Source organism: Panthera tigris, chromosome B4 (assembly GCF_018350195.1).
Source record: "Panthera tigris isolate Pti1 chromosome B4, P.tigris_Pti1_mat1.1, whole genome shotgun sequence".
Lineage (NCBI taxonomy): Eukaryota > Metazoa > Chordata > Mammalia > Carnivora > Felidae > Panthera > Panthera tigris.
Window position 1 is genome coordinate 94,290,493 of NC_056666.1, and position 23,221 is coordinate 94,313,713.

The following is a 23,221-nucleotide window of genomic DNA, read 5'->3' on the forward strand; positions in this document are numbered from 1 at the left end:
TTTTTGAAAAATAATTTTTCTTGATTGTTCCTTTTGTTTGTTTTGTTTGTTTTGTTGTTCCCTAACCTTACTGTTTTTACCTGGGATCTCATTGCTTGTGTCTGAACTGCTCCCAGAGTTTTCTGGGTGCCTTCTTTATTTCCTGTATTTCCTCTACTGTTGCCAAATAATCTCTCTGTCTATCTTCCCCATCACCACCCTCATCCATCTTATAGCACCAAGATCGTTTCAGGAGATGAAGTTTAAGTTTCTCCATAGGGACTCAGGGTCTCTGCCAATAGGATATCATTCCCCACCTCTCCGCCTTATCTTTTACCACCCACTAACTCTAGGCCAAGAGATCTATCTTTTTAGTAGTTACAGGGTCCATTTCTGTATCTTCACAGAATTGGGACACTACTTTAGTTAAAAGCAGGGTGGCCAGGAGACTGTAGAACTCTACATAAAATGGAATGAACACCATCTATTCTTATTAAATAATTGGGAATTTTCTCATGGAAGTCAAGGGTGGCACCAAAAGCCACAGAGCATCCCTTGGTGCGGGTGTTTGAAAATGAGCAGGAAAACAAAATGAAAAAGCAGTTGCTCAGAATCTGTGGCTCATGACATACAATTATAGAGAGGTAATTCTCTTCTACCTTGTGGTTGTTGCTGTATGACTACTGTCAGCTTCCCGGCTTATTTTAAGAGGATATACTGTATTGCGACAGCACATCAGAGTGACATGCATTTGACTTTGTCAACTTTACACAGTAGACATGAAGTTCAAGTAGTAACAACTTTCCAAGTTTTAATAGCCCTGAAAGGGAAATCAAAGCAGTGTTCGCAGTGATTTACATCATCATCAACGGCAGTGCTGGATGCCGGACTGTGAGGGACATCGTATTTGGCCCTAGGTACGTTAGGTGGTAGATGCTCTTCTGAGAGTCTACAGTCTCTCAGGCACTCAAGACGTATGTGGAAAAGGTAAGCAAAAGGTAAATAATTAGGGAGGGTGACTTTGATGTCAGACTAGACTTGGGTCCAAATCCCATCACGGTCACTTACAACTGTGACTTTAAACAAAAAGTTGTTTAAACTCATTGATGCTCAGTTTCCCCATCTGTGAAAGAGAAAAACACCTCCTTTACAGAGTTGTAGGTGTTAAGAGGTAATGGAGGTAAATGTTAAGTGCAGCCCCGGCATGTGGCGAGCTCTCAGTAAATGGTAGTCGGTATTAATGTTGCTGCTTTTCTTGCTGTTAAGAGTGACACAGGCCAGGGGCGCGTGGGTGGCTCAGTCAGTTGGGTGTCTGACTCTTGATTTCGGCCCAGGTAACGATCTCATGGATCACGAGTTTGAGCCCTGCATTGGGCTCTAGGCTGGCAGTGCGGGGCCTGCTTGCGATTCTCTCTCTCCCTCTCTGCCCCTCTCCTGCTTGCACATGCTTTCTCTCTCTCTCTCAAAATAAATAAATAAATCAACTTTAAAGAACAATTAAAAGTAATAGTAATAATAATAATAATAATAATAATAATAAAGAGTAACACAGGACAGCAACAACACTAAATGTGGAAATGGAGACTGATATCTAAGGGCTAAGGTCTCAGAGGTTGGCTTTATGAAGGAAATGAATATGAGCAAGTTGGGAAGGTCATAAGTAGGACTTAGAAATCAGAGAGAGGAAAGGGTGTTACAGAGTGAGAGAACAGGTTAAACTAAGGCACTCCTACTGAGCACCAGAGAACCATGCCCCTGCTGACATGTGAGGGTGCCCTGACAAGCGATGGAGAGTTAACACTGCCATCAGATTGCTATCCTTCAGCAGCCCAACTCCAACCCTTTGATATTAACAAATGAGGCTTTCTCAATATTATCTAAAGTGCTATATAAATGCTGCATCAAAAGAAGTCCCTTGGCCTTTCCTTCCAATCAGATGGCTGCCCAGAAGCCTCTCCTAGGCAGAAATTCATGAGCTATCACTTCATGCGTGCCTCCAAACCTTGGACATGTAGCTAGTAAGGAATTATTTTTAATGCTAGGTACCTAAATGATATTGTGGTTATGTTAAAAGGAATCCTTTCAGAAATGCATACTAAAAGATGTATAAAGGGAATCAAATGATGACTTGGGTTGCATCAAAATGATATGGGGTGGGGGAGTGGGTGGAGCTATAGATGAAATAAGATTGGCTATCAGTTGGTAACTATGGAAGGTAGGTGATGAGAACATGGTAGCTAATTATATTATTCCATTTACTTTTTTACATGTTTGAGTTTTCCCATAAAAAAGGAAGAAAGCAAAACCAAAAACAAAAATTCCTGGAAATCTATATGTAAACCTACCCTGTTACCTTTAAAAAAATTTTTTTAACATTTATTTATTTTTGAGACAGAGAGAGACAGAGCATGAACAGGGGAGGGGCAGAGAGAGAGGGAGACACAGAATCTGAAACAGGCTCCAGGCTCTGAGCCGTCAGCACAGAGCCGGACCCGGGGCTCGAACTCACGGACCGCGAGATCGTGACCTGAGCCGAAGTCGGACGCTCAACCGACCGAGCCACCCAGGCGCCCCTACCATGTTACCTTTAATTGCATGTTATATGTTTAGGGACATATATTCATCTTCATTTCTGTACGTTCGTATACATTGAACGGGCTTGATTTCTTTTACAAAGTCAGAAAGGTGTCAATATTAGCCATTAACCTTCAGGGGTATTCTAGCAAACTGATGTCTGGAAATGGAAGGTGAAAAAATGCTTCTTTGTTCTTCTCTTATTCTGTCTGACAAATGAGATTTTATGTCTTTCTAGCTAACCTGTAGAATGCCTTGCCCACGAATAGACTAATGGAGGGGACAAAGTCAGACTAATGGAGGAAGCTTCCTAAACACTCAAAGGAAGATTAAGTTCAGAGAACTAGGTTGGTTCATTCCATGTTCATAGCTCAGCTTGACCTTAGAATTCCTGAAATAAATAGACGGCCCATGGCTGATTGCTAAATATTGAAATCCATCACCAAAAGTTCTACACAATTAAAAAATCAATAGCTGTTTATAATTTCTTCACACTAAAATGCTTTTAATCATGATTCCATCCTTGTGTAGGCTAAATATACACAGATTTAAGGTATTTTGTAATGTATTTTTTCTTCCTTAAAAGTTGACTTGAAAAGTAGTAACAATATTATATGGTAATTTGAAAGAACTAATACCAACTTAAAAATTATATCCTTTCTGCAGAGTAGTGGAAAGAATTGGAATGGAGTCAGCAAATGAGTGTTCAAGTTCTGGGTCTATTATATACTAGCTGTGTGACTTTTAATTCTCATGAATATCCGTCTCACCTCCAACCTTAAAGTAATAATAGTAAACTTACTATGCACTTAGTATGTGACAAAACTATTCTAGAATTTATGTACGAACCAAATAAAACCTCAAAATGACCCTATGAAGTAGGTGTTATTTTTATTATCATCCCCATTTTATAAGTTAGGAAAAAGTCCTGGAGAGGTTAGTAACTTACTCTAGGCAACTTGACTAGTAAGTGATGGAGGAGGCTGCCTTTAAACTGAGCTCTCAAGCATTATGCAACCTACGCCTTCACAATACTCCCTAAAAATAAAATTAAACAGGGGCGCCTGGGTGGCGCAGTCGGTTAAGCGTCCGACTTCAGCCAGGTCACGATCTCGCGGTCTGTGAGTTCGAGCCCCGCGTCAGGCTCTGGGCTGACGGCTCGGAGCCTGGAGCCTGTTTCCGATTCTGTGTCTCCCTCTCTCTCTCTGCCCCTCCCCCGTTCATGCTCTGTCTCTCTCTGTCCCAAAAATAAATAAAAAACGTTGAAAAAAAAATTAAAAAAAAAAATTAAATTAAACAATATATGGTTAGTATAATATATAATTTATACTCTTTTAAAACATATTTAAACATGTTTGTTTTTGAGAAAGACAGACAGAGCATGGGCAGGGGAGGGGCAGCGAGAGGCACACATACACAGAATGTGAAGCAGGCTCCAGGCTCTGAGCGGTCCGCACAGAGCCTGACACGGGGCTTGAACTCATGAACTGTGAGATCATGACCTGAGCCAAAGTTGGACACTTACCCAACTGAACCACCCAACTGCCTCTAATCTAAATATTTTATACTCTTATCTACTAAATAAAGTTAGTAAGAGTCTTTTGTGTACTATAAAAGCACAAGACAAATATTAGAGTATTATTTTCTTCCTGGGAAAGATAATAAATATTCTTAGGTATTATAGATTTAGCCATGCATAGGGAGGAATGGTACCAGAATCTTAATGCCAGTGAATAAAAGAAAAACTATGTCAATAGCTCTTGAACTTCATTGTACATTGATTCACTGTGATATTTGTTCAAAATCAGACACCCTAGCCTCCACTCCTTCTAAATTTGTTACATGTGGGGTATAAGCCAATAATATATGCTTTTATAAGAGGTTCTGCAAAAGATTTTGATGCAAGTATCTTACAGACATTATTGAGAAGTATTGGCTGATGTTTAAAGCTCTGTAAGTGTATGGACTGAATTGTGTCCCTCCAAAATTCAGGTGTTGAAGCCCTAACCTCCCAGTACTTCAGAATGTGACTGTATGTGAATATAAGGCCTTCAGCAAGGTAATGAAGTTAAAACGAGGTTGTTAGGGTGGGCCCTAATCTAATATAACTGGTGTCCTTAGAGAACACGGACACGGAACAAACATGAGAAGACACGACAAAAAGGTGGGCATCTGCAAGCCAGTTAGAGATTCCTCAGAAAAAAAGCTGCTGACACCTTGGGCTAGGACTCCTGGCCTCCAGAATTGTAAGAAAATACATTTCTGTTATTTAAGGCATTTGGTCTGGTATTTTGTCATAGAGTCCCTGGTAAAAGTAAAACATTGTGAAGTGAAAATAAGTAGCTGGTATGGTGATTTGGTAATTAAAGTTCCTGAAGTGTACTAAAGACAAATGAATTAGCCATATTAAAAGAGCTCATTGTTTTTCACTCTTTGTTCTAGGCTGATTATTTAGTAGCTGAACCTGACTAACAAGAAGGCGTGTGCTAGTAAGATATTCTTTCTGTAAGTAAAGTTCTCTACTACTGGACTACTTCCCTAAGGCTCTATAACTATCTATAACCCAACAGATCATATTTTTAGTATATATACATTCTCCTACTGAAATATTCATCTCTTTCATTCATATCTATCTATCTATCTATCTATCTATCTATCTATCTATCTATCTATCTATCCAGCAAACTGATGTCTGGAAATGGAAGGTAAAAAAATGTTTCTTTCAGCTATCCATTTGTTCATCCATCTATCCATCCATTTAATCAATATTTATTGAATACGATGTGCTGGTTGCCATTTTAGATACTGAAAAACCACTTCTTATTTCTGGGAAGATAAAAGCCCCCAAAAAGTTCTGAATGAAAACTCTACAGTTTCATTTAAATAAACTCAAGTGCCCTTAGTATGCATTTAAGTACAGAAATAAAGAACTGGTCCAGGGGGATTCCAGTGGATTGGTATCTAAAAGGAGAGAAACTACAGCTTAGCTCTAGAGAGTTCTAGGCAGACCGGTTTAGCTTTGCCAAATCTTCCAGTGTTTTAAGGGAACCCATAAAGCTGGCATTTTTGTAAATTTGCCATTTATAGTGCTGGTGAAATAATCTGGATTTTTCAAAAACATTACGTGAGCCAAATGAAACAAATTTATTAGACACCTAGACACCCCTAAGGGCTACCAGTCTGTAGCTCTCTGCTTAGACACTGAGGACACAGTGTTACAAAAGTGTTGGAATTTTTCCATATCTGTTGTCTTCATTATTTGATTTCCAGTGAGTTCACAACTAAATAAGTTGGCTTTCAACTTATTATGGCTGTTGCATCAACCATTTAATGACTAAAGAAACCTGAGAACTGCCTAATGTCTTCTCTATGATTATGAAAGTGTGGGATCCACGAGGCAGGCAAGGTCTTCATCTGGGAAAGAAGTGATGAAGCTCTGTTCCTACCTTCATCATGACCTTCTCCAACCCCTGCACAAGGCTGCAAGGGCTGGGACCACGTTTTGTTCAGCATCCTTATAAGTGCACCAGTCACTACTTGGCATGATTCCCTGCAGGATCCATGCTTGATAAATCTTTGCTGAATCCACGGGTGTTCTTCAATTCTGACTTAAAATCTGGAGTGAAAACTGATTGTTGCTGAAATAGTTCCCATTTAGTTAAAACTTTTTTATCTTTACGGTCATGTCTACGTGACAATAAATTAGCTATTTTAGACAACTTCTCAGGAAAAACAATCAGACAAATCACACTTGGAATGATACAGAGATCATCTAAGCAACTGTTGTATCTCTAGTCAAATCATGTCTTGTTCTCATTCTGCTTTATTCTAGACTGAGAAGACAGGCAAAATGGAATAAGGAAAGACCAATACATTTTGAGTAGCTTTTTTTTGATTGAAGTTGTATCTCAGACTTCACATTATGCTACTAGTTGGTCCTGCTTTACTAACAGTAAAATAGGATTTGTAGAGTTCGTCTCTATAGCCTGGCAATTTAGAGAACTGCTATACTTTCTCTCAAATAAATGAAAGATTCACATGTGTCCTTAAAATATAGAAAGTACCAATGACAAAAAACAAATAACAGGCAACCAAAAAAATCCTTCCTGAAAGATTTTAAAAATATCTTAAGTAAAAAATGTTTATGTAAGTTAAGTTATTTTTAAAGGGTAGAGAATCCTAAGCCTTCTACCATTGTACAAATAAGTATGGGGGGAAAATATCATTATATAAACATCACCTGCAAATTTCATTCTTCACATTTATCAGGGAGCTCATAAAATTTGTGGTGAAAAGTATATTTGTGATACTGTAAAAAGTAACTCCTTAAGAAAAATGATGAAAGCCTGAATGCCAATGGAGTCTTTTTTTTTAACTCAACATAGTCAATAAAATGCAAATATGTCTTACATTTCACAAATGTCTCTGGACTTGGAACACCTACATGCATAATTAAACTTGGAGCGCATTCTAACTCGTAACACCCACAGTGAGTCCTTTTCCTATTTTTAAAAATCGTTCTGCCCCATTCAACAGACATCTTAGCAAATGCAGTATACACATCTGGAAGTTCTATGCCACAAATGTCACAGTGTTAGCAATCTGAGTGTTCACAAAACCATCCTCACAAACTGAGACACCAACAATTTTATGACTAAAACCCCAGCCCCTTAATGTCTGTAAAATGTTCTCATTATGTGGTTGATTTCAGTCTTTCTTTGATTCCATACAAAAACATAACCAATTTTTCCATTTAAGTTCCTGCAAATCTCAGAAATTATCTAGATGTTTCACCTGAAGCAAGCCAAGTGATATAACTGGGCATTCTTAATTTTTCTTTGAAAAAATAAGAGAGTTGATATTTGACTGACTTATTACACGAATCCAGCTACATTTCCTGACCCAGCTGTAGCTGCTCTGAGAGCTGAAAGCTCTCACACATTTTTAAAGAACTGTAGCTCAGGAAGTAACCTTTGTTCAGGTTGACCATGAACTAGGAGTAAGACAACACATTTCTACAATTTGACTTCCAGAAATTTTCTGTGAAATTGACCTTCCCGGATAAAAGTTTAAAGTTTCACTAGTGCAACAAGTAAAGATATTGTTAAAAGGAGGACTGATGACGTCATCAAACAGCCAAGTTGTTAGAGAATTTAGAGCACAGTTACCGGGTAGCTGAGAGGAGTAAGGAGGTAAGTGCCAAGTGATTGGCACTTGGTAAGAACTTGGACCTGAATGACCAAGGCTGACACTCTTATTTTACAGACAAGAAAACTGAGGCTGGAGAGATATACTCTTACCATTTACTCCTTGCGAGGGTTGCCAAAAGTGCAAGGAAAAGAAATGATTTGAAGCCCAGAGTAACTGAAGGACTTTCTCTGATATTATGCTGTTTTAGTTATTCAAGTTATACAAATTAATTTTCATGCCCTCGTTTGATGGGATTTTACCAATTCTCCCCTATGAATGGCTCTATTCTATTCCTGAAGATTTTATGTCCTGGTTCCAAAAATAAAACTAAGTTGAGGGAAGGCATATCCCTAATCATTGCACTTCCATTATTTATTCTAAAAACATTAAGTTAAAATTATTCCAGGGCTTGACAATTTAATGTGATGGGAGCTCAAACCACATCATTTTAACAAATTTAACAAATTCCCCCCAAAGCCCACAGCTCCTGTTTGCTGTGCTCCCCTTCAAAGGGCTAGTCCGCTGTCTTCGGCACTAAGGAAATCTCTCAAAGTCAACCAAGCTGCTTCTGGCCAGATCTGAAGAAACTAGAAATCTCGGTCAATATTGATCTTCACAGGTATTTTTACCTTTAATTTTTGTATGCCTGGAACTCAAATGAAACACCATCCTGAAAAGGCAGGGCTCAGCCCAGAGTGGCCTGGCTGCCCATCTGCACCTGTCGCCCCTTACCTGTTTGCAAGACTACAGTTTTCTCTTCTCTATCCAGAGACACAATCCTGAAGTTATAGATGGTTCCCGCTTGTAAATCCTTGGGGTAACATCCATAGGTGATGTTGTCTATCCGCGTGGGGTGGCACAATGCGACCCCTGACATGTCACTGCTATAGATGAGGCTGAAGTTACAGGGTGACCCCAAAGTTCTCCACTGGAGAGACACGGACCGGCTGGAGACCTTGGACTCTGTCAGGGTGACGTTACATCTCACTGGCTCCCCCAGTCCAGCCTGCAAAGGAACCAGAGGCAGGTGAAGCCCACAGTCTAGACTGCCCAGGAACTTGTCCACTGCAAGGTCCCCAAGCCGCCTCCTCAGCCCTCAGCCCCAGCCTCGGCCCATCCCTTTGCCCTCCAGCCAGAGAAAAGGCCCGCGGAGAAGGTGGGTGGCAACTTTCTCCCTAGCTGCTCTTTCCCGGGAACAGCTGGAGAAAGAAGGTGGCTTTTGCGCCTTTGAAGTAGTGTGAGCTGTCAGTCCGGCTGGGGGCTCAGAAGAGGATCTTTCTTCCCAAAGGAGAGGAAGAAATCCTGCCGTCTCCCTCTGCAAAACACAACCCAGGCGACCCGACAGCGGAGTGGGACTTTGGTCGTCGGCGGGGAGGGGCGCGTCCGCCCGCGACCCCTCTCGGGCCACTCACCTGCAGCAGGCTCAGCGCGGTCCACAAGGCCAGCCCGGCTCCATGGCTCAGCATCGCGCTCGGCGGTGACCACCCGGACTCGGCAGAGGGGCTGGGGGCGCGGGGCAGCCCCGACGGCCGGCGCGAGGGGCCACCTGTTGCGAGCGCTCAGCGCGCCCCGCGGGCGCAGAGCGCTTCCCTCCCGGCTGGCGACGCGCAGGGGCCGCCGCTGCTGCCGCTGCTGCTGCTGCCGCCCCGGGCGGGCTGCGGACGCGAGAGGCGGCGGGGGCAGGCGGCGCGCCGCCCTTCCCACGCTGCCATGCTGACCCGCGCTGCCTCGCCCCGGGCCCCGGCCGCGGACTTCCGCAATCAAAAGGCAATTTCCTCGTCTCCCGGCAAAGGAACAATGCGCCGGCGAGGGAGGGAGCCCCGAGGAGCCAACGCCCGAGGCTGCCACGAGGGCCCCCCCCCCCCCGCGACGCGGGCCACGCTGTCGCCCACCGCAGCCCACTGCCCCGCGTCGCCGCCTCCGCGGCCCGGGGGTCCCGTCGGGCCCCACCGAGCTCTGCCTCCTCCTCCTCCTCTCCCGGACTTTCACTTCTTTCCCACCCAGTGGCTCTCCTCCCTGCCGTCGCAGCCAGGATCCGTACTTGCTCCCTCTCACTTTCCAGCTCCCCCCTCCGCCCCCTACCTCCCTCCACGCCCAGCGCCTCCCCCCTCCCTATCTTCCTTCCTATCTTCCTCATCTGCTTTCTCTAGGGCCTCTTTTCCCAGGATTAAACTTGACCACAGCAGATTTCCCTGGGTCGCCTACAGTCCTTCCTGAAGCCTTTTATTAGAGTGCTCTTGCCTTTCTCACCTCAAAACACTCACTTGTCCCAGTGCACACCCCCCTGACACACCAGCGACAGAACAAGACCCCCACCCCCCCTCAGGATCTTGTCCATTGTCCACTTGACCTTTTTGTTTTTTTCTCTGCCATTCACTTTCCCCTTTCTCCTGTCTAGAGGTCGGCGTCCTCCCTAAATCTGATGCAAATGGTGCTGACCAAGAACAAATATAATCACTCCCAGTTGTTCATCCCACAAAGCAAACCGCAAAGCAGTTTCATCACTGACCATCCAGTAGTTAAAACCGTTTCATCCATAATTGTCCAAGCAATAGAAGAAAGCAATAAAACTCTCCTTTGTGGAAAATACCATGCAAGGCTCAGCTCCCACACATATAAGGAAAATTGGAATTTACTCCGTTTTCAGCACTAACTTTATGCTTTTTAGCAACTGCCTGGGTACCTGAATGATCATGTATCTGAAAATGGCTTTTAAAAGAGTTCCTAATAACCAAAGAGCAAAAATGTTTAATTGCACACAGATGATAAAAGCAAAATATTGCAACAACTTTTATAATGCTCGGTTGCTTTTCTTGGGTGTCATCCCTGACAACTGCCAAAAAAGATAAGATTTTACGTTTTAATTTTCAAAACAGAATACTCTGGAGCTAAAGCAATAGGAAGAAAGTCACATTCCCTTCTTTTTCTGACAGGCAGATTATACATAAAGCTATATTATTGACTTCTATATCAACTGTATCTACTCTGAGGATAAGCAGAAAAGGGAACGTTGTTCCAATTTTTTTAGAAAATATGTTCTTAAGAAATCTTTTAATGAAAACATGAAATTCCTACCCCTTCAGAGATTCTACGGGCTTTAAATCTGCAAGACCTCAGATTTCCTTTTCAAGTTTGCAGACACTCAAAGGTCAAACCTAAACATGTGCGCATTTCAGGGAAGATGGAAGGAACCTTTCCTATTTCTCTGCCCACGTGACTTGCCTTCCAAGAGAGCTTTTTTGGCCCTCTGTATTTTGCCCCCAAGTTCAATGGCTTTTCACAGCCTGGCATGCCTTTCTTCAGCATCAGAGATGGTCCCCTCCACTCTCCATTAGATACTGCCAGCCCACGGGCTGCCCTCAGCCCTTACGTGAGTCTTTTTGCGGCTTCATTGCTTTTTTTCAACATTACCTTTTTCTTTTCTTGCTGTATTCAGAAAACAATGTGGTTTCCTTGTCTGTAAAACTGGAATTGTATCACTCTAAATACTTCCCAGAGCTGTTATGAAGAATGAATAAGGTCACAGATGTTAAAGCATCTTTGGAAACTTGAATGTGCCATCTAGGTGTTGGTTTGCCTGGTAATAGCATCCTGGTCACATTTTTTTTTTTTTTTTTTTGCTTTCTTTTAAATTCATCCATCATGTAAGTTGCACTTTTCTAACTTCTGCCTATCTTTCGCTTTGCCCTTTTCATTGAGGTTTATACTATTTTCTCATAAATTGCCACTCAGAGTTGAAGTCTTCTCACCCAGATATACTAAATACCCTTCTGTCCTTTGTGGAAATCTACTATAAATCCTGTCTCCTCCAAGGTTGGCTAACAATTTTTTTTTTCTTTTAAATACTACATGCCACAACCTACTGTACCGTATAAGTTAATCTAAAATTATATTTCATTTTCAATATACTTTCTAACATTCTACCTATAATCCTTAGGTGTAGGCAAATGCACCAAAAAAAAAAAAAAAGGCAAAATTTAAAGCACTAATCAAACAAGGCAATCACAAAATACCCTCACAAAACAGTTTAGATGCTTGCAAATTCTGTTATTAGAAGTGATTCGTTAAGAATGCCCTCGGAAATAGGAATTCGGAACAGAAGAAATGGTTTCTTTAAATAGGATTCTTTTTTTTTTTTTCATGTTTATGTATTTATTTTGAGAAGAGAGAGCATGTGAGCACAAGCAGGGGAGGGTCAGAGAGAGGGAGAGAGAGAATCCCAAACAGCCTCCGCACTGTCAGCACAGAACCCGATGTGGAGCTAAAATTTACGAATCGTGAGGTCATTACCTGCTGAAATTGAGAGGTGGACGCCTAACCACCTGAGCCATCCAGGTGCCCCAGTAAGATTCTTTTATTTTTGATCTACCAAAGACAGGCACGTGTATTTAGAGTCATGTGTGATCACTTATCTATTTTACTATCAGTGTATATGAAGAACCATTAGCAATGCACTAAGGAAAGGACCAGTAGTCAGGGCATTTCTTTTCCAAAGTTATGTGACTCCTAGGTCTTTTTCTTGGAGAATCTTAAGGCTTACAGCAGAGTTCCCCCCCAAAATTAGTGGTTCTTAAATAGCCCATAAGGACTAATATGGTATGAAACAACAAGGAAAACTTTAAACTCAGGCTTTTACTGATTACATTTTTCTTCTTAAAAAACACTTACATTAATAAGAGAAACTAGAGAGAATTGTAATGGATTCAAGGCGGTGTGGGACTGGGGAAAGTTGCCAGATGTCGTTTTTTCTATGAGGAGTTTATTTGAAACTACTGTGCAAAGTATAAATAAATTGACTCATTCTTCTTCTTTGTTCTCATCTTTGTTTGGAGTTCCTCAACTTCTTTTAAGCCTATTTATCCTGCATATGCTTTAGAGGTTACTGCATTCCAGGAATTTGGGACCAGCCACTCCATAACTTCTCAGGGGACAACGTCTTCTCTTTGCCACTTGGAAACATTTCCCAGACTACGTGGGAAGGGAGGGGATGCTTCTGATGAGACGCGAGTGGACAGACAGTAGCCTTTTAAACAAATTGTCTTAGCAATCATAATTTACATATTCATAAATTATGAATTCATGGATGAAAGCATGGCTCTTGTCAGCTTATGAACACAAATGTTGAACGACACAAGTGGACTTCAGGGGCCCAGGGGCCACACCTTGAGAACTGCTACTTCAGATCAGGGTTTGAGCTGGGTGTGGGAAAGGTTGGGGGGCTGAGAGGAGGGGGGAGCAGACTGGTAAAGTTACTGGTTAATCCAGACTCCTCACTTATGACCTAAAACTCCGTTCATGACCTGGCATCTCTTCTGCTTGCCTTCTATGCTCCAGCGTCCTTGGTCTGATAATGCATTTACTCACTGACTCGGTAAATATTGACTGAGCACCTACTGTGTACCTGACACAGAGCTGACTTTGTCGGGCCTTATGCCTGCTTTTTCATCTCCTTGGACCACTCCTTCCTAGATTCTCTGCTTGGTTATCTTCCCCTCAACCTTTAGGTCTCAGCTTTAAACACACCCCTACGATAGGGCCAGACCCTTTCTGACCACCCAAGGAAAAAGTGTCCTTTTATAATTATTCCTGTCATCAATCCATTTGTTTAATTCAGCACATTGAGGACACTTGTTATAATATAATGCTTGTGACTGCCTGCCTTTCCCAGGCATATGGAGAATTCCCTTTGGGCAGAGTCTTTGTCTGTCTTGTTCTTCTTGCTTGGTTAAAAGTTTCAACAAATATTTATTGAATGAATGGATGAAGGAAGGAAGGAAGGAATCTTTGTAGCTGTTCAGTAAATACTGCCACGTGAATAAGTACTCTAAGCAAGTGCTTCTAAACATGTTCTTGTTGGATGCCTCAAATATCTTGGAAAGAAGGGAGGACAAGAAAAGAGAAAAAAAGGGCAAAGGGATAAAAGATTGATTTTGAACAGAAAGAGGTGAGAGGGAAGATAAAAGGAGGAAAGGAGAGAGGGGAGGAATTCCTATTCTTCAGTATGATGGTTCTCAGGTGCAGCATGGCATCTTCTGAGAACTTGCTAGAAATGTAGAGTCTAGGCCTTATCACAAGCTGAGGGATCAAAATGCCATGGTGGAGCCCAATAATCTTAATTAAATCCTGCAGCAGATACCATTTGTATTAAAGAGAGTTAATAATATCTTATTGTTCTTTCTCTTATAAATTTAAATTCTGAGCTCTTTGGTTACAAGAAGCTATGTAAGTGATTTAGAAAGTCTTGAACTATTTTAGAATGTGTCAAATAAGTAAATTGGTGATATAATATATAACAGTATATTTTATATAATATATGCATACTTATATATTATATAAAATCTATATTCTACTATGTATATTTAGAACAAATTCGATATTTATAACTTCTCAATAAAAATAAAATGTGGATGCTAAAAGGAAAAAGAACCAACATGCAGCAAACTTAATAAGTATTAGATGATGGGTCAATTCTGCTCTTTTTCCTCCAAGGAAATAATTTTTTTTTATATTTATTTATTTTTGAGAGGGAGAGACAGAGCATGACTGGGGGAGGGGCAGAGAGAGAGGGAGACACAGAATCTAAAGCAGGCTCCAGGCTCCGAACTGTCAGCACAGAGCCCGAGGTGGGGCTCGAACCCAAGAACCTCGAGATCATGACCTGAGCCAAAGTCCGATGCTTAACAGACTGAGCCACCCAGGCATCCCTCCAAGGAAGTACTTTTGTTATGCCACTCTCATGTGTGTACCCCCAGATATGGTTAAAAAGAAGAAGGCCTAGCAATCAGGCCTAAAAACGATTCTAAGATGGTGAATCCTTTCTAAGTTTTCATTTAAGCTGACTCAGTAGTAAATTATGACAGAAATGAAAACAGTTTTCACTAGCAGGTGTCATACATTTAAAGAGATGCGTTAAAATTTAAGGTAAGGTAATTGTGATAAGCGGTTGCTGCTGCTTTTTTTTTTTTTTTAAAGGACCATGACTATCCTCTTTTGTGTTTAGAGGTACCATTTAGGGAGACTTATATTTCAAGGAATCTTTCTAGCTTCCTGAATCATAACCTTCCTAGGTCATAGGTGTCCAGGAAAATGGAAATAATAAAGGCATTTGGGGAAGAGAGGTTGCAAGGATTAAATGAGACGGTGCATGTTGTATGTATAGCATGGTCCTTGAATAAAGGGCTCAACAAATGTTAGATACTATGATTATTAGTAGTAATAATAGTATATTATAAATACCAATACATCATGGATGCCCAGCACCCAGTGATGCTAGAGCATGACAAAGTCCGTGGATGAGAATGTCTGAGAACATCCGAATGATAATACATTATCACGCCTTTCCATCTTGTACCCAAGAGAAGCCCTTCAGTAGATGAGCACAAAAGACATTTAACACTGCTCTGGCTGGCGGTCATGCCAACATTTTTTTAAGTCCTGGAAGGGAGGGGTGGGAGTGCACCAGGCTTCACCGTCTCCCTCAGACACATCTCTAAGGTTTCCTGATACCTTTTTCTACAACAGTTTTCACCCTCTTCTCCTCCCCTAGGTTTTTGTTTTTTTTTTAAATTTTTTTTCTTAAGTCTGGTGGAAAAGGACTTTGCATAGCTTTTGCCCCAGCTTTGTAACCATACACAGACGGATGACTTAAAATGATGTGACTATAAACGAATCACCTTTCCAATCTCCAGTGCTTCCTCTCCATCTTCAGTCCTGCTTTTCACTCCCTCCCACCCTCGGAAACGTGTCTGCTCACAAATGCGAGGAGTCAAGGTATGAAGGCCTCCTGGGTCTGTGATCTTAACATTGTTTTTTAGAAATGGGACTATGTGGATAATGTTGAGAAAAATTGATTTTATGTGTAAAAAAAACCCCACTGGATTTTGATTTTTCTTTAAAAAAATTAAAAGATGGAGGCTTGCTGGGCCCCCATTCTGCCTGCCTCTTCCCCACAGCTCTCCTTTCTCTGCTGGATGAAGCAGATGCCAGGCACGCTAGAGCCCCCTGGAGGTTGGGGCAAACAGTGATCGAAGTGGAAGATCAAAGGGTCTTATCATGTTTTTCAAAATGTAATGAAAAACCTGTTGGCTAGATTATAAGCCTTGTGAAGGGAAGAGTCATGTATCTCCATTAGCTAAGCCACATCCCCAGGTTGTGGGGACTTAATGCTACTTTATACTGACAGAGGAAACATTTATACCCCTACCACTAAACAAGGGCAGGACTAATTGTAAATCTGAAACCAAATGTCATTCTTCAGCTGCTCCAATGCCACCCTGGAACCTTTAGCATCACAGAATCCAAGAATACCTAGCACCTAAGCCTTAGGATAAACTAGTGTCCAATCAGCCCCTGTTCCAAATGGACAGACCCTGACCACTTCATGGAACATCTACTGCTTCTCAAATAATCAGGACCACCAGGGTCAAAACTCTTAGCAGAGGACACTCTTTTTGATATTCTCTCCACAGTTGTGTTGTTCTGGGCTGGACGTACAACAGCCTTGCAGAAGGGGGAGCAAACACAAATGTTCCCGGACACACAGATAAAGGGCAAGCACCTAGTAAAGCTATTGCACATGGGGTGTACTTATTGGTCCAGATCTATTAGGAATCCAAAACAGGGGCGCCTGGGTGGCTCAGTCAGCTGAGCATCCGACTTCAGCTCAGGTCATGATCTGAGCTCAGGTTCGTGAGTTCGAGCCCTGCGTGGGGCCTCTGCTGACAGCTGAGAGCCTGAAGCCTGCTTTGGATTCTGTGTCTCCCTGTCTCTCTCTGCCCCTCCCCCACTCGCACTCTGTCTCTGTCTCTCTCTCAAAAAATAAACATTAAAAAAAGAAAAAGAAAAAAGAAATCCAAAACAGAAGAGCTTTGAAGAAAAAGAGGTGCCTCCTTTCAGCGGTGTGGAGAGTAAGCGGGTGCAAACAATATGTAACTGGGGAAAGTTACAGAGAATTAAAGGACTTCATCTCTTGCAGAGCTTTTGATATCTTATCTTCAAAATTATCAAGTGACTCATCCACCAGTTCCGACTCTTGGTTTTACTGTTCTTTCTTGCAAATTCATCATCATTTCTCTGTTGTTCACATCATCATTTCTGTGTTTGCTCTTCTCTTCCTCAGCTCCCACCTTCTCTGCCCCGGTCCTTGAACACGACAGACAGGTTTTAGTTCGTCGGAGCCTCTGGTCTATCCCTAACTCAGTAGCATCCTTGGATTCTGCCCTCTAAACCCTCCCCCTGCCTCTTTTATTTAAGAGACATAGAGAGCGATCAGGGAGGGGCAAAGAGAGAGAGGGAAACAGAGAATCCTAAGCAGGTTCCGTGCCGTCAGTGCGGACCCCCAAAGTGGGGCTTGAACTCACCACCTGGAAGATCATGACCTGAACTGAAACCAAGAGTCAGATGATTAACCAACTGAGCCACCCAGGTGCCCCTACCCTCTAAAAGCCCTTAAGCAAACTACTTTTTATTTATTTTTATTTTATTTTATATATTTTATATATTATATTATATTATATTATATTATATTATATTATATTATATTATAATATATTTTATTATATATATTATATATTATTATATATTTTATATATTTATTTTATTTATTTATTTTTATTTCAGACTTATACATTGTAAGAATTCCACAGAATGCTTCCATATATCTTTACCCAGACCCACGAATTCTGTTTGTTTTTTTATTTTAACATTCTGCCACATTTACTGTATTGTCTTCTTTCTCTCCGTATATACTGTTCTTACCTGAACCATTTCAGAGTTGGTGGTATAATCTCAGTATAGTTATCAAATTCAGAAAATTCAAATGTTGTTACAATCCTTTCATCTACACTCCATATTTCATTGTTGTTCATTGCCTCAATAACGTCCTTTTTAGCATGTTGTCAAGTGTCTTAATCTTCTTTAATCTGAAACAGTTCCTCAGCCTTTTCAAATAATCCTTATGACACTGACCTTTTTGAATGATACAGGCCAGTTATTTTCTCCATTTCAATGTTTCGTTATTTTTGAGAGAGAGAGGAAGAGAGAGAGAGAGCAGGGGAGGGGCAGAGAGAGGCGGATGTAGGATCTGACCTGGGCTCTGCGCTGACAGCAGAGAGGCCGACATGGGGCTTGAACTCACAAAATACGAGGTCATGACCTGAGCCAAAGATGGACGGTTAACTGACTGAGCCACCCATGAGGCCTTAGGTCAGTTATTTCTATTGTATTGTTCTCTGTTCGCATTTGTCAGATATTTCCATGTGATTAGATTCGGTTACATGGTTCCAGCCGAACTTTTCCCCCTCTCTTTCATTCAATGTCTGTTCTAATGAGCTGATTATTCAATTATTCTCCAAGGGATTGCAAACCTAATCGCAATTTATAATCAATGGGGAGATTTTTACACTTTCGGTGCTGTGGTCCTACTTTAGTAGTAAATGCTGATTCACTAGGGCTGAGGCAGAATTTCAGAATCTGTATCTTTTAAAATCTCCCCTGATGATTCTGAGGTCTGCAAGGCCAGGGCAAGAGCCACAGACTTCCTATCTCAATTAGCACATCCTTGCTTCTCCTTTGATGTCATTTCCCCCTTTCTTTGCCATTTTCCCCACTGCATCAACCCTTACCTGCTCAGGGAAACCGATGTGCCAGAGAAATGCTGGCATGTTAAAGAACCCATTTCAATGCACATGTTGTATTTCATGGTTGCATTTTTATGTGCACATCATTTATGTTGTGACAAAATATGAACATTGTCCTGTTTTTTTGTACACAAAATAGAAAGTAATGCAAATCATAATGGAAGGAAAAGAAAAATCATTGAGATTTAAAAGCTGGAGGGCCTCAAGTAAATACAAACTATATTATGCTGTTGGCACATGACAATCCACTTTAGCTGGCAACCTAAGAAAATGACAGCTCTTTGTCAGAATTAAACTTGAATGATGCAAATTATAGATTAGGGTCTTTAGGAACACATCCCTTCCACAAAACATTACTCCCTAGGATGACCTTTCTGCACCATTTGCAGCCTCAGAATCTGCTTATATTTTATCCCATGCACACTAGAGAATCTAAGAGTTCTTCCTTGTTCAGGAGGAATGATTAGGGTTTTCTGTTTTCTGTTTTTGTTTTTTTGCTACATCTTTGCACTCCTCCTTCTGGGTGCTTGCCTCAATAAAGGGGGAGTGTTGTCCTATCTTTAGTTCTGGCCACAGAATAGTGGTGGCAGTGGGGCACGTCCCCTCTATGCTGTAAGTAACACAATAAAGGAGGTCAGGTCGCCCCAGACTTGATGGAGGTGTACGGAAGTGGGGATTTTCTGCCTTTGCCTTGTTACTTATTTGGAGGCTCACAGTGGGCTGTGATCTCTTTGAAGGCCAAATGGAAGGAAACACAGAACTGTTAAACCCAGAGCGGCACCACAATGGCTATTCATGAACTGAGGAAACGCGATCCCTCTCCCAGGCCCGAGCCGAGCCGGGGCAGGGTGGGGAGGGGAAGAAGGAGGTGTGCCTCCAGACAAGATTTATGGTTACTTAGCAGAATCAGCACCAATCCGGAACACTTTTTAATGCATGCCCAACATCTTATCCCCCTCAAAGCGTCTTCACTGTCAGCGTATCTGGTTCTTACAACTCCGTGAGGCAGGCAGGGCAGGGATAATGAAGCAGGAGCAAGAAGTTGGTGTTGATTGCTACAGTTATTGAATCCTTATCTCCTGGAGCCAGTGTACTAAGCACTTTGGCTACTCAGATTTTAATCCTCACCCTGTGTTATAAGGCAGAGTACCCTTAGTCATCCTTATTTTGAAGTGGAAGCAATTATGACTGGAGTTGAGGAACCAGTAGATGCCACCACAGAGATTTAACCCAGGTTTCTCAGACACGGGACCCCTACTTTTTACCACTGTACCGCACCGTCTCCACCAAGGTCACATGGCTGAAAAGGGGTCCAGATTGGACGGCTCTTAAGAGTCCACTGCTCAGGGGCACCTGGGTGGCTCAGTGGGTTAAGCTTAAGTCATGATCTTGTGGTTCTTGGGTTGGGGCCCCACTCGGGGCTCTGTGCTGACAGCTCTGTGAGCCTGGAGCCTGCTTTGGATTCTGTATCTCCCTCTCTCTCTGCGCCTCCCCAACTCGCACTCTGTTAACGTTAAAAAAAAAAAAAAAAGAGTGCACCTCCACTACTCAACAGACAGAAGCTGGTCAGATTTTGAAGCTAAAGTGAAGTCCAAGGCCCACCCTTTGGATGCCACTTCTTCACATTTGATTCTTCCCCCTGTGCCCCAACCCCCAACCGGGGTCTTCCCCCCCCCCCCCCCCCCCCCGTGTGCAGACCTACTTCCTGCTGCCCCCGGTCCTGCCAGTCTCACCTTGCCCATAGCAAATGGCTGGCATACACAGGGCACACATCTGACACCTCCATCCAGCTTCATCTGCAATTGTGCCCGTGCACAGAGACGCAGTGTATCTTTATGTATCTTTATCTATATGGGGATGCCTGGCTGAGGGTGTGCCCGGGGGCTGGAACGCAGCCCGTGTTGTACCACCACGTCCTGTCACTCATGGTGGAACCGTGTGCCTGGCAACATCCTTTTTTAATTACCACAAAGACCCGGGTCTTGCAGCAGTTCCCTGTCTTCCCAGCCTCCACGTACCCACCCGGGCGCCATTCCTTACAGGATGTACGCTCTGTGAAGGAATAGCAGGAGGCTGTAATTAGATAAATTAATTTCCATTCCCTGACTATTTAGCTTTTATAGCACACTGCCCCACCCCACAAGGCACAAAAGTGTCATCAATTTTGGGAAACCAAGGCATCTAGAAGCCTGAGAGGGAGACATTGGTCAGGGACCAGATTTTTCTAGGTCAGTGTTTTGTTTTGTTTTGTTTTTAATGTTTATTTATTTTTGAGAGAGCACAAGTCAGGAAGGGCAGAGAGAAGGGGACAGAGGATCCAAAGTGGGCTCTGTGCTGATAGCAGTGAGCCAGATGTGGGGCTCAAACTCACAGACTGCAAGATAATGGCTTGAGCTGAAATTGGGCACTCAACCAACTGAGCCACCCAGGTGTCCCCTAGGTCAGTGGTTCTTGAACATCAAGTGCATCCATGTGACTTGGAGGGCTTGTTAAAACACAGATTGCTGGGCCCTCCCCACCAGAGTTTCTGAATCAGTAGGTCTAGGGTAGGGCCCAGTGGTTGCATTTCTCCCATCCAAGTACTAACCAGGCCCGACCCTGCTTAACTTCCGAGATCAGACGAGATCGGGTGCGTTCAGGGTGGTATGGCCGTAGACAAGTGGTTGCATTTCTAATGAGTTCTCAGTCTGGGGTCCATACTTTGAGAACAACCGGTTTAGGTATTTCCTAACTCATATGGTAGACTAGCTTCTTGTTTCACCAGCCTTGTCCTTGTGAAGACACACACAGCCACAAAATACTATCAATGGTGGAATAACAACAGCAGCTAACAGTAACTACACAGGATTTTTCAGCCCTACTCTAGGCACATGACTGGTGTTAGTTTATTTAATTCATGTCTAGGGTGAGGGAGAGAGAGCAAGGGAGAGGGAGAGAGTTAGTTTTCAAGCCAAGTATTGACCCAAATCTACAGCCTTCCAAAGACAGACCCCCTCACAATGGACAGGCAAGGATTTGAGGAAAGTGGGGAAAGGAGAAAAGTAAGGAAAATTCTCCTCCCAAAGAAACTAGGACAATTTTGCAGTAGCGTTACTAGTAATTATTTCAAACTATGTTCTCCTTGGCATTTATCTTCACTAAAATGAACTCTAGGTAAGAGAATAAAGTGACAAGGTATGGAGGTATGTGTATGGGTGTGTGAGCTCATCTTGTTCTGCTCTTTTCTAATCATTTGACCTCCAATCCTTGAGTTTTAAGCCTAAGCTAGGCATATGCAAAGTAATAATAATAATAACAATAGCAGCAAGAATAATAAATACCATGGTAGACTGTTTAATGCCCATAAGTTCCTGCCACCCGAGGTGTGTGGCCCTTTGCAATGTGACTTTCAGCTCTTCCTATCAAAAGAGGAGGTCTATTTTCCCTTCCTTCAATGCTGGCCTGGCTTGTGACTGCACTGATCAATAGAATGTGGCAGAAGTGACGTTGTGTGATTTCAGAACCCAGGCCTCAAGAGGCCCTTTGCCTTCTTACAAAACTTCCCTGAAGCATCATGTGAAGAAGTTGGGTAGCTTACTAGAGGAAGAGAGGCCAGATGGAGAAGAACCGAGTCACCCCTTCCTGCAGCCAGCCCTGACTGCTAGTCATGTAAAGAGAGGCTCTTGTCAATCTTCTAGCTCAGTTTACCCTCCAAGCTAAATGTAGCTTCAAGAGTGAGCGCAGGTGAAACCGGCAGAAGAATCACCCAACTAATCAACAAAATCACGAGAAATAGAAAACTGTCATTTTTTTACAAATTATTAAGATTTGGTTTGTTATACAGTGATGGAAAATAGATACAAGTACCCACCTCCCAGAGTATATGAAATTGCTTAGCATAGTTCCTGGCATACTAATCTTAGATATTATTTTTGTCTCTTAGATTCTTTTCTTTGCAGACTTTGTACAGTGTCTCTTCATGTTTCACTCCTTGTAACTCAGAGACTGGTGATGAAAGGGAAAGACACAAATACAAGCCACTTTCTCTTTGAAATGTTTTGGGTCATCTCCACCCCCGTTCCCAGCCCCATGTTCCAACCCCAATTCATTCTTTGATTGTGGATCTAGAACCCTGTGGTCATTGCATAAACACTAATTAGTAGTAATGACATACATAGCATTTCCAAGCATAAAATCTTAGTATTTTGGTTCTTGTTCTCTCTTCTCTAGATTTCTACTTCAGCTCAAGTGTTCTAAATTCTACCTAGTAGCTACATGTGACTGGGAACAAAAGGAATGACAGATAATTTCATTAGTTTCACTAATTAAAATAACAAGTAGGAACTAGTGACTATTTTTGGATGAAGATTCCATTTGAAAACACGGATTTCAGATCGTCATCAATAGTTTCAAACAGAGAGGGAGGCAAATCATAAGAGACACTTAAATACAGAGAACAAACTGAGGGTTGATGAGGAGACTGGGGGAAAGAGGAAAATGCCTGATGGGCATTGAGGAGGGCACTTGTTGGGATGAACACTGGGTGTTGTATGAAAGCGATAAATCGTGGGACATACTCTCGAAACGAAGAACACACTGTATACGCTGTATGTTAGCTAACTTGACAATAAATTATATCAGAAAATGCAAATTTTAGGTAAAGATTGAAATCACTTTCTAACTCTCCATCCCACCCAACCCAGTTCCTTTGTCTCCCTCTTTCCTACTCTCCTACCTCTTATTAGGTTACTCCTATTCTTCTTTAGGCTCAATTTAGATATTCCCTTCACAGGAAGACACTCCCTGAAACCTTCACACCAGTTAGGAACCTTGCTTTTGAATTCCATAAGAGCCTGTGTATA

The 23,221-nt window shown here is 42.2% G+C and overlaps 1 protein-coding gene across 3 annotated transcripts in view; it reads right to left on the reverse strand.

Annotated features, from left to right (window-relative positions):
* The window catches only part of PTPRB (protein tyrosine phosphatase receptor type B), a 114,168-nt gene that overhangs the window by 75,617 nt on the left and 15,330 nt on the right, over positions 1-23,221 (reverse strand). For 2 of the 3 annotated variants that reach the window (XM_007082248.3, XM_007082247.3), the window contains exon 4: positions 8,476-8,749. In XM_007082248.3, the coding sequence (XP_007082310.2) occupies positions 8,476-8,749 (274 nt within the window). Of the gene's footprint in view, positions 1-8,475; positions 8,750-9,155; positions 9,320-23,221 lie in introns of those variants that run through there. The other variant, XM_042992751.1, reaches the window with a different exon arrangement.